The sequence below is a fragment of the Maylandia zebra genome, linkage group LG1 (assembly GCF_041146795.1).
Source record: "Maylandia zebra isolate NMK-2024a linkage group LG1, Mzebra_GT3a, whole genome shotgun sequence".
In the NCBI taxonomy this organism is placed as follows: Eukaryota; Metazoa; Chordata; class Actinopteri; order Cichliformes; family Cichlidae; genus Maylandia; species Maylandia zebra.
This window is the reverse complement of record NC_135167.1, coordinates 40,991,329-41,001,687: the sequence shown is the minus strand read 5'-3', so window position 1 is coordinate 41,001,687 and position 10,359 is coordinate 40,991,329. Positions and strand designations below refer to the sequence as shown.

Sequence of the window (10,359 nt, the reverse complement as noted above, 5' to 3'; positions counted from 1 at the left end):
GTCTGTGCAAAGTGAGGGACATGCCTGCTTCCTGATGATGCTCCCTTTGGCTCGTAGCGCTGCTGGTGGACCGTCCTGGAGCGGTGACACCGCCGGCGCTGAAGGTCATGTGACAGCCTTCAAACCCAAAGACGCATGATTTTCTTTTACAAAGGCTGGAATCCAATAAAACAAAAAGACTTAACACAAATGAATAATCACACTAATCTTTCTTTGTATTATAGAAATAAAATAAGGTGGAATAAAATCATTACTTTTGCTCTGTGGGCCCGAGTAGTGTAGTCAGTGTTTCAGGATTGCTGAAGAATCCCACGAGGCAGAGCAGCATCGTCCTGTGTTATGTATCATGGTATTAAACCTGCTTTTTACCAACAGAGGGGGGAAACTCCTTTCAGGTGAGTTACTGTTATTACTTCTGTGCTCACATTTGGAAGTGAAATGTAATGTTTAAAGACAGCAAAGACGATTAAAACCACAACTTGTCTAATAGACACCAGTTTACTGAGCTCGAAGTCTTAAAATGATCAAATAAATAAACCATGAGACTTCAGGCTGATGGGGATGTTTGTGTTTCCATCTTTCTTCACAATAAAAAATGACCTGTGATAAAGTCTTTGAGCGTGTGATCACAAAAACATCAGATACCAGTCTGGAGGATAACTCCAGCCTTCACGATGGTGCATCCCAGTAAACGACTCTATCATCCTGTCACTGTTATGTAACTCGTTGTACAGTAAATTATCCAAAGGAAAACCCGTTAAGTTCAAAAACTGTTGTATGAAAAGACTGTTTTTAACAGGAAGCGATGGAGCTCAGAGCAGCGCAGCTTCCACTGCCGCACGCTGCAACGATCACTCGATGCAGAGACGTGTGGCGTCCCTGTGCTGCAGAGTGGGCAGCGTCGCTGCTGAGCGCTTACCAATAACTCATTTTTACTGAGTGAGGGAGCCTGGGCCTGCTGACTGCTTCTTAGGCATTGCAGCGCCACCTTGAGGCAGGAACACAGCACAGCAGTACCGTCTTTGACCTGAACGCAGAGGTTGAACCTCGCGTGACAGGATCACTGAATATTTCATATGAGCTTTAACATATCAGGTGGATAATGTTTTAAACTTTGTTGTGCTGCGTTTATCTGTTTTAATGTCAGGTTTGGGTTGTTTTCACTGAAATCCTGAAGAGGCACACAGACACGGACACATGTCGGACTTTTATCTAAACACAAACTTTTATTCAGAAACAAACAGTACAAAATACATGCAGCTGTTTCAGAGGAGCTGCTTCAAGGCGCCTGCGAGCTTTGGAAATATTTGGATTTTAAAGGCAGGTTTTAATATTTTCAACAGCAGGGGGCAGCGTTTCTTGAGCTGGCGTTGTTTTAACTTTAGTTTTTGATGTTTCTAAATTTTCTCACAGATTTTGTTTGCCCGGCTGCAGCTGCAAAGGCACTGCACCAACGCCTGGTAGAAATTTGCATCACAGTCCTGCTTCCTTTGGCATCTGTTAAACATAATTCATAAAGGTTTTAGGCATAAAATCATTTTTCAACACATTCTCGTGATGTCTTTTCTTGGAAGCATTTAAAGTATTTAAAAATGAAAATACCTTTAAAAATAGCACCCTGTGACATAAAAAAGATTATTCCATTTCAGTAAAGTAGTTTCAGAGGAGTGAACTAAACTAATCATACATGGGTGGAGGACAAGGCGGCTCCTTGTGTGTGTTTAAGTCTTTACACTTTAACTGCCCAGAACAAAACCCACTGTGGACGAAGCTGCTCTGAGGTCGCTCTGCTGCTGTGTCAGCTCTCAGTGCAGATCGGTGGCCCGGCGCCTCATCTGTGCTTTGACAGACAAACTCTCTCGCATTCTGCCTGCGTCGCAAAGCGGTTTTCGTTGCCTCCGCAGCCGCTGTACCAGAAACGGGAGCAGACGCTGCGTTTGTGGTCGAAGAACCACCTGACCGTGTAATTCACACAGTCGCCAGCATCCTTGCCGAGGAAGCAGATGCCTGCAAGAGGTGACAGGAGCGAGGAGGCAAAATCAGCTCACAGAAAAACAAACTCAATAAAACAGAACAGAAGAATAGAAGAGCCCTTTATTGTCATTGTACATGTGCAAAATTATGGGCGCTCTGCAACGGAGGAAGAAAATATATCAATAGTAAAGGGCTTCAGGAATACATAGCAGACAGATCGGGGTCAGCAACCTTTAACACCCAAAGAGCAGTTTGGACCCAGCTTGTTGTTACCATAGTTCATGGAGGAGCTGCTCACTTACGTTTGTGGATCCAAAGATCCATGCTTGGCCTGCCTGGGGTTGAAAGCCTCGATAAATCCACGGCGCTTCGGCGGGTACGGTTATTTTGAGCGATGAAGAATACTAACATATAATTTTATTTTTGTATTTCAAGATCACGATAATCTTCCAATTGCGAACTACAAGTTAAAAAAGAACCAAGACAATTAAAATACACTTCAGTTACTTGTCATTTTTTTCCAAACCACGTGGAGCCGCAGTATAAGGACTAAAGAGCCGCAGGTTGCGACCCCTGCTCTAGAGGAATGTGAGTGTGTGAGCGTCCTGAGTGATGAGGGTCACTCAGACCATGCCTCAGATTGGTGGGCAGGGGTCGGGGAAGAAGCTGTTAGTGAGTCTGGAGGTGTGGCAGCTGACTGACCTGAGGCGCAGACCAGAGAGCAGTGGGTCAAACAGGTGGGGGGCGGGGTCACCTGTGATGGCCCTGGTTTACTTGAGACAGGAGGATCTGGCGATGGCCTCCAGGTGTGTCAGAGGGCAGCCAGTGATTTTTTGGGGGGTGTTAATGACCCTCAGTGCAGCCTTCCTGCTCTCAGTCGTGGCCCCTGAGTACAAACACCTGGCAGGAGGATCACGCTCTCCACTGAGGAGGGTAGAGCAGCAGCTCTGGGCCTTCTTTGCCAGGGTGTTTGATTTGATTTTTGCAGACTATTATTAAATGCATAAACAATGAAGAGTGAACTGAACAGGAAGTCTGAGCTCGGATATCTGCCGTCTGCTCTGAAGGCTGGGAAATATCAGTCGTTGTCCTCACACGGTAGGCTAGCAGGACACTGGGCACAGTTTATGTATCGAGCTGCAAAGTGCAGCTGTGCTTCTTACTAATAACACTGTAACCTCCTGACACCCAGCACACTCGTTTATGTCCTCTGAAGGGGAATTTATTTTAGTCTGTATCTTTTGACCGGTTTGAGCTACCCCACTAAAAGACTTTCCCTCAGTTCTCGGCTGGTTAAACTGAAGTAGGCTGAATGTTTGTGGCTCATGTTTTGGTCAATGTCTCCCTATTTGATGATTGCAGACTGTAGGTGCGATGTCACTGAGATCATCTGCGTTCCTCAAACTCAGCGTTCTTCCCGTCATCGTAGCGAGGAAGAGAAAGGACAGTGTGACTGAGAGCAGGTGGATGCTCACCTGTGGACACAAAGCTGTCCAGCTGCTTCGTCGGCTCCACGTCCACATCTGTCAGAGACCAAACAGTCAGCAGGGAGTGCGAGCTAAAGCTGCAGAGCTTCAGTGAAGCAGGTTTCATTAGAGCACTTTACAACACCACAGGCTGAGTTACACCCACAGGGGAGAAATAAACAGCAACACAGACGGCCATAAACAGGCCAGTGATCCGAGTGTGTGCTTGTTAATGATGTGGACTCACTGACGACTGAATGTGAACCCTTCGTGGTTAAAATCTGTTTGTTTTTAACTAATTAGAAACATGTCTGTAAAGGTTCTCAGTCATCCAGCTCATCGTAGTCTGAGGAGCTTGGAAAGAAAAGCGTCTGGACTTCTTTAAGTTGCTTGAAGACGTTTATGCTTCTTCAGTTCTTAGAGCAACTGGTTTAAGCCCCGGCCCAAGAGGGGACGACGGACCCCCTAATGATCCTGTACCTAATCACACGAGCCGAGGTATGAAAACAGGTGCAGGTCACAATCAGCCAAGGGTTTGGGTGAAACCTAACTCCACCCTATCATGTGATTTCATTCCCGACGCCTTAACACCCAATCACATCCTGGGCCTTCTGACCTCAGGGAATCAGCCTCTTTGCTGATTTGATGAAAGCCCAATTAGGATAACCGCATGTTTTAAGAGCTTTCTTTACACGTGTGGGTTCACCCAACATCTTGGTTGATTGTGACCCCCACCCATTTTCACACCCAGGCAGAGGATCAATAGGAGGTCCACGACCCTCGTAGGGACACTCCCACAGGGCTTAAAAATCTGGGACGCTCCACCAGTCGCTCTGAGAACTGAAGAAGCTTCTCGGGTGAAACGTCTTCAAGAAACTGAAAGTGCAGATGCTTTTCTTTCCAAAATGTTTTTGAATGTTACTGAGCACTAATTAGTGAGTGTGTGTGTGTGTTTATGTGTGTGTGTGAGTGCTCTACCTGAAAACGACCTCTTTCTTTTGCTCAGAGTGTTGATGACGCTCAGGTTTCTTGCCAAGATTCCCGTCTGCTCCTGGAACCAGTTTCTCGGCTGATCGGAAATCTCCAGCTCCCAGTCTGCTGAGCCCTGACTGGACACAGAGCAGCGGCACTCGCTGAGCCATCACAATAGCTTTCTGAATAACATGTTTAATTATTGCTGCTCCGAAACTGCTGTTTACTAACATTTATGTGCTTTATATTTCAAGGCATAGAAATACTACAGAGAAACCCAACAATCAGACGACCTCATATGAACAAGAACTTGGCAACGGTGGGAAGGAAAAACTCCCTTTTAACAGGAAGAAACCTCCAGCAGAACCAGGCTCAGGGAGGGGCGGGGCCATAAAAAACAAACTGGAGTCTATTAGATAGATATGATACAAACCACTGCAGCGCAGTACCTGTAATACCTACAGCATGTTCTAATCGCTCTAATAGGATATTATGGTCGACAGTATCGAACGCTGCACTGAGGTCTAGCAGGACAAGCACAGAGATGAGTCCACTGTCAGAGGCCATAAGAAGATCATTTGTAACCTTCACTAAAGCAGTTTCTGTGCTGTGATGAGCTCTGAAACCTGACTGAAACTCTTCAAATAAGCCTCTGCAGATGATCTGTTAGCTGTTTGACAACTACTCTTTCAAGGATGTTTGATATAAAGGAAGGTTGGAGATTGGCCTATAATTAGCTAAGACTGCTGGGTCTAGAGATGCTTTTTGAGTAAAGGTTTAACTACAGCCAGCTTGAAGGCCTGTGGTACATAGCTGATTATTAGAGATAGGTTGATCATATTTAAGATCGAAGCATTAATTAATGGCAGGACTTCTTTGAGCAGTTTTGTAGGAATGGGGTCTAAAAGACACGTTGATGGTTTGGAGGAAGTAATTATTGAAGTTAACTCAGAAAGATCAGTTGGAGAAAAAGAGTCTAACTTAACATCAATGGTACTAAGAGTAGCTGTAGATAATATTACATCTGTGGGATGATTATTGGTAATTTTTTCTCTAATGATAAAAATGTTATTTGTGAAGAAGTTCATGAAGTCATTACTAGTTAACGTTAAAGGGATGGTTGGCTCAACAGAGCTCTGACTGTTTGTCAGCCTGGCTACAGAGCTGAAGAGAAACCTGGGGTTGTTCTTATTTTCTTCAATTTATTTGTGAAGAAGTTCATGAAGCAATAAAGAGAAACTTATTCCAGTTAATTAGTGCCAAACAGTAAGAGATGACATTGTCTCCAGCTTATGGGTTATCTGCTTTAAGGTGTGTTTGTGTGAGCTACACAGATGTGTTGTTGATGACAAAGCTGTGTGAGTCTGTGGAAGCTGTGGCTCAGTGTGAGTCTGTGTGAGTCTGTGTGAGTCAGTGTGAGTCTGTGGAAGCTGTGGCTCAGTGTGAGTCAGTGTGAGTCAGTGTGAGTCTGTGTGAGTCTGTGTGAGTCAGTGTGAGTCAGTGTGAGTCTGTGGAAGCTGTGTGAGTCAGTGTGAGTCAGTGTGAGTCTGTGTGAGTCAGTGTGAGTCTGTGGAAGCTGTGGCTCAGTGTGAGTCAGTGTGAGTCAGTGTGAGTCAGTGTGAGTCTGTGTGAGTCAGTGTGAGTCTGTGGAAGCTGTGGCTCAGTGTGAGTCTGTGGAAGCTGTGGCTCAGTGTGAGTCAGTGTGAGTCAGTGTGAGTCTGTGTGAGTCTGTGTGAGTCAGTGTGAGTCTGTGTGAGTCTGTGTGAGTCAGTGTGAGTCTGTGTGAGTCTGTGTGAGTCAGTGTGAGTCTGTGTGAGTCAGTGTGAGTCTGTGGAAGCTGTGGCTCAGTGTGAGTCAGTGTGAGTCAGTGTGAGTCTGTGTGAGTCAGTGTGAGTCAGTGTGAGTCAGTGTGAGTCTGTGGAAGCTGTGGCTCAGTGTGAGTCAGTGTGAGTCAGTGTGAGTCTGTGTGAGTCTGTGTGAGTCAGTGTGAGTCTGTGTGAGTCTGTGTGAGTCAGTGTGAGTCTGTGTGAGTCAGTGTGAGTCTGTGGAAGCTGTGGCTCAGTGTGAGTCAGTGTGAGTCAGTGTGAGTCAGTGTGAGTCTGTGTGAGTCAGTGTGAGTCTGTGGAAGCTGTGGCTCAGTGTGAGTCTGTGTGAGTCAGTGTGAGTCAGTGTGAGTCTGTGTGAGTCAGTGTGAGTCAGTGTGAGTCTGTGGAAGCTGTGGCTCAGTGTGAGTCAGTGTGAGTCTGTGTGAGTCTGTGTGAGTCTGTGTGAGTCAGTGTGAGTCTGTGGAAGCTGTGGCTCAGTGTGAGTCTGTGTGAGTCAGTGTGAGTCAGTGTGAGTCAGTGTGAGTCTGTGTGAGTCAGTGTGAGTCAGTGTGAGTCTGTGGAAGCTGTGGCTCAGTGTGAGTCAGTGTGAGTCAGTGTGAGTCTGTGTGAGTCTGTGGAAGCTGTGGCTCAGTGTGAGTCTGTGTGAGTCAGTGTGAGTCAGTGTGAGTCTGTGTGAGTCAGTGTGAGCCTGTGGAAGCTGTGGCTCAGTGTGAGTCAGTGTGAGTCTGTGTGAGTCTGTGGAAGCTGTGGCTCAGTGTGAGTCAGTGTGAGTCAGTGTGAGTCTGTGTGAGTCAGTGTGAGTCTGTGGAAGCTGTGGCTCAGTGTGAGTCAGTGTGAGTCAGTGTGAGTCTGTGGAAGCTGTGGCTCAGTGTGAGTCAGTGTGAGTCTGTGTGAGTCTGTGGAAGCTGTGGCTCAGTGTGAGTCAGTGTGAGTCAGTGTGAGTCTGTGTGAGTCTGTGGAAGCTGTGGCTCAGTGTGAGTCAGTGTGAGTCAGTGTGAGTCTGTGGAAGCTGTGGCTCAGTGTGAGTCAGTGTGAGTCTGTGTGAGTCTGTGGAAGCTGTGGCTCAGTGTGAGTCTGTGTGAGTCTGTGTGAGTCTGTGTGAGTCTGTGGAAGCTGTGGCTCAGTGTGAGTCTGTGTGAGTCTGTGTGAGTCTGTGGAAGCTGTGGCTCAGTGTGAGTCTGTGTGAGTCTGTGTGAGTCTGTGGAAGCTGTGGCTCAGTGTGAGTCAGTGTGAGTCAGTGTGAGTCTGTGTGAGTCTGTGTGAGTCTGTGGAAGCTGTGGCTTAGTGTGAGTCTGTGTGAGTCTGTGTGAGTCTGTGTGAGTCTGTGGAAGCTGTGGCTCAGTGTGAGTCTGTGTGAGTCTGTGTGAGTCTGTGGAAGCTGTGGCTCAGTGTGAGTCAGTGTGAGTCAGTGTGAGTCTGTGTGAGTCAGTGTGAGTCTGTGTGAGTCTGTGGAAGCTGTGGCTCAGTGTGAGTCAGTGTGAGTCAGTGTGAGTCTGTGTGAGTCAGTGTGAGTCTGTGTGAGTCTGTGGAAGCTGTGGCTCAGTGTGAGTCTGTGTGAGTCTGTGGAAGCTGTGGCTCAGTGTGAGTCAGTGTGAGTCAGTGTGAGTCTGTGTGAGTCTGTGGAAGCTGTGGCTCAGTGTGAGTCAGTGTGAGTCAGTGTGAGTCTGTGTGAGTCAGTGTGAGTCTGTGGAAGCTGTGGCTCAGTGTGAGTCAGTGTGAGTCAGTGTGAGTCAGTGTGAGTCTGTGTGAGTCTGTGGAAGCTGTGGCTCAGTGTGAGTCTGTGTGAGTCTGTGTGAGTCAGTGTGAGTCTGTGGAAGCTGTGGCTCAGTGTGAGTCTGTGTGAGTCTGTGTGAGTCTGTGTGAGTCTGTGGAAGCTGTGGCTCAGTGTGAGTCAGTGTGAGTCTGTGTGAGTCTGTGTGAGTCTGTGGAAGCTGTGGCTTAGTGTGAGTCTGTGTGAGTCTGTGTGAGTCTGTGGAAGCTGTGGCTCAGTGTGAGTCAGTGTGAGTCTGTGTGAGTCTGTGTGAGTCTGTGGAACCTGTGGCTCAGTGTGAGTCTGTGTGAGTCTGTGGAAGCTGTGGCTTAGTGTGAGTCTGTGTGAGTCAGTGTGAGTCTGTGGAACCTGTGGCTCAGTGTGAGTCTGTGTGAGTCTGTGTGAGTCTGTGGAACCTGTGGCTCAGTGTGAGTCTGTGTGAGTCAGTGTGAGTCAGTGTGAGTCTGTGTGAGTCTGTGGAAGCTGTGGCTTAGTGTGAGTCTGTGTGAGTCTGTGGAAAGTGTTACCTGTTCGTGTCCAGAGTGTCGCCTGGCTCTGACAGCTGGCTGCAGGTCAGTTTAAATGGGAGTGGAGGATAAGTGTTGAGTCCCTCTGAAATAAACCCGAACAGCCCGTCAGTGTGTGTCTGGTTACAGACGACAGGGAGATCCGAGCGTGCTCTTACTGTTGAGGGCGGAGAGGAAGACCCTGATGAAGCGCTGGGCGTAGCCCTGCTCGTCGGCCTTCAGCCTGTCGAGTCTGATCAGGTGCTGCTGTATCGGCACGCTGGCCAGCTCCTCCACCTCCATCCGGTTGTAACGATCACCCACCGTCACCACAAACAGCGCCACCCCCTCACACTTGGCCTTCTGGGAGATGTAGCGCAGCTTGGCCTGGTCTCTGTAGGCCGTCTTGGTGCCCACCACAGTCAGGACGGCCCTCTTGCTGCGCGGCTGGCCGGCCTTCAGCAGCACCTCCCTCAGGGTGTAGTCCAGCATCTGTCCCAGCGCCAAAGAGCCGCCCTGCTGCTGCATGTTCTGCATCATGTACGTCTTCATGTCTCCAGCGTTCTGGTAGGTCTGCAGGCCGAACTCCACCTTGGTGCTCTGTTGGACCAGAGCTACTCGGGCCTGGCGGCCGGCTCGGCGGGGCTGTGGACTCACGGCCAGCTGCTCCACCACAGAGCTCAGCAGCTGCCGGGCACCGGCGTATTCATCGGCCTGGATCTCCCTGGAGCTGTCCAGCACCATGACCAGGTCCACATCCGCCTGCTGAGGCAGCACTGGTTCCTGGATGAAGGCGCACTCCTCTGCATGCCTGCAGGGGTCTGCAGAGACAGCAGCAGCCACTGAAAACACCTTTATTCATCCACATACGCTGCTCGTGTATTTAACGTTAACTTCATTGTAAAAAGTGATTTTTCTCATGTATTACCAAAACTGAAACAAAAAAGTCTGATATTGTGTAAGTGTTTTTCATCCAGGGAAGGATTAGACACCTAAAGGCATAAAGTTATGTATCAACCAAAGTCTCTGTCAGTGTACAGAAGTTAAATATTTAACTGTTTTTCTACACGATGAACAAAGAAAGAAATGTGTGAAATCACAGAAAAAGTTCTGGAAGTTTTGTTTTTAACTGCAGTCGTATAAAAACCTTTCATTTGTTATTGCTTAATGACTCAGGGAGGTTTTAATCAGCAGGGAAAGTCGTAAAACTGCAGCAGCTTGTTTGCGGTGAGCAGCAGATCCAACAAGTTAGAATCAAAAATGGCTTCAAGTGCACATTCAGGGCTGTGAGACTCGCAGGGGAGAACACGCATCACGTTTAAGGCCTGGACAAGTTGAATCGTTTTGTTCTCCATCGTGGAAAAATGGCTGAAAATAAAACCAGGCCAGCTTTAAAAACTCTGCACTCAGCTCTGCGGTCTCATCCCTGTGTTTCTGTCTGTGCACTCGGCCTGAAGCTACACTTGCTGCCTCGTAGTGTCTGCCCCCTTCCTTCTGTCACATATCGGTATAAATAAAGTCCCACCCCTACCTACTATCACAGTCACCTGCTGCAGAGCCGATAATGGCATCAATAAAAGTAGCCGCACGTCCTGAGAGCAGTGAGATGTGGCGATTTACATTTTTAAGAGGACTGTAAAGTCAAGCTTCCTCATATTCACTTTGATCCCACACAGCTCATCTAACTCGAACTAAAAAAGTGTGCAGTGCAGATGAGGTATGAGCATCAGTCGTTACCGTAACAGACGGCACAGCTCTTGACCCTCCTCAGGTCAGCAGCCGGCTCCTGTGGCCTCCTCAGCACCGTGAAGATGGAGTTTCCTGTGTCGTCAGCCTGAGAGGAGACAGCAGCTACCGTTACCGAC

The 10,359-nt window shown here is 48.0% G+C and overlaps 1 protein-coding gene across 1 annotated transcript in view; it reads right to left on the bottom strand.

Moving 5' to 3' along the window:
- Positions 1–1,218: 1,218 nt before the first annotated feature.
- The window catches only part of LOC101476041 (collagen alpha-6(VI) chain), a 49,224-nt gene continuing 40,083 nt past the window's right edge, over positions 1,219–10,359 (bottom strand). The window contains exons 35-40 of the mRNA XM_076886487.1: positions 10,232–10,328; positions 8,674–9,315; positions 8,516–8,600; positions 4,419–4,549; positions 3,450–3,497; positions 1,219–2,007 (exon numbers count right to left, since the gene is read on the bottom strand). Coding sequence (XP_076742602.1) covers positions 1,832–2,007; positions 3,450–3,497; positions 4,419–4,549; positions 8,516–8,600; positions 8,674–9,315; positions 10,232–10,328 — 1,179 coding nt within the window. The 3' untranslated portion in view covers positions 1,219–1,831. The remainder of the gene's footprint in view (positions 2,008–3,449; positions 3,498–4,418; positions 4,550–8,515; positions 8,601–8,673; positions 9,316–10,231; positions 10,329–10,359) is intronic.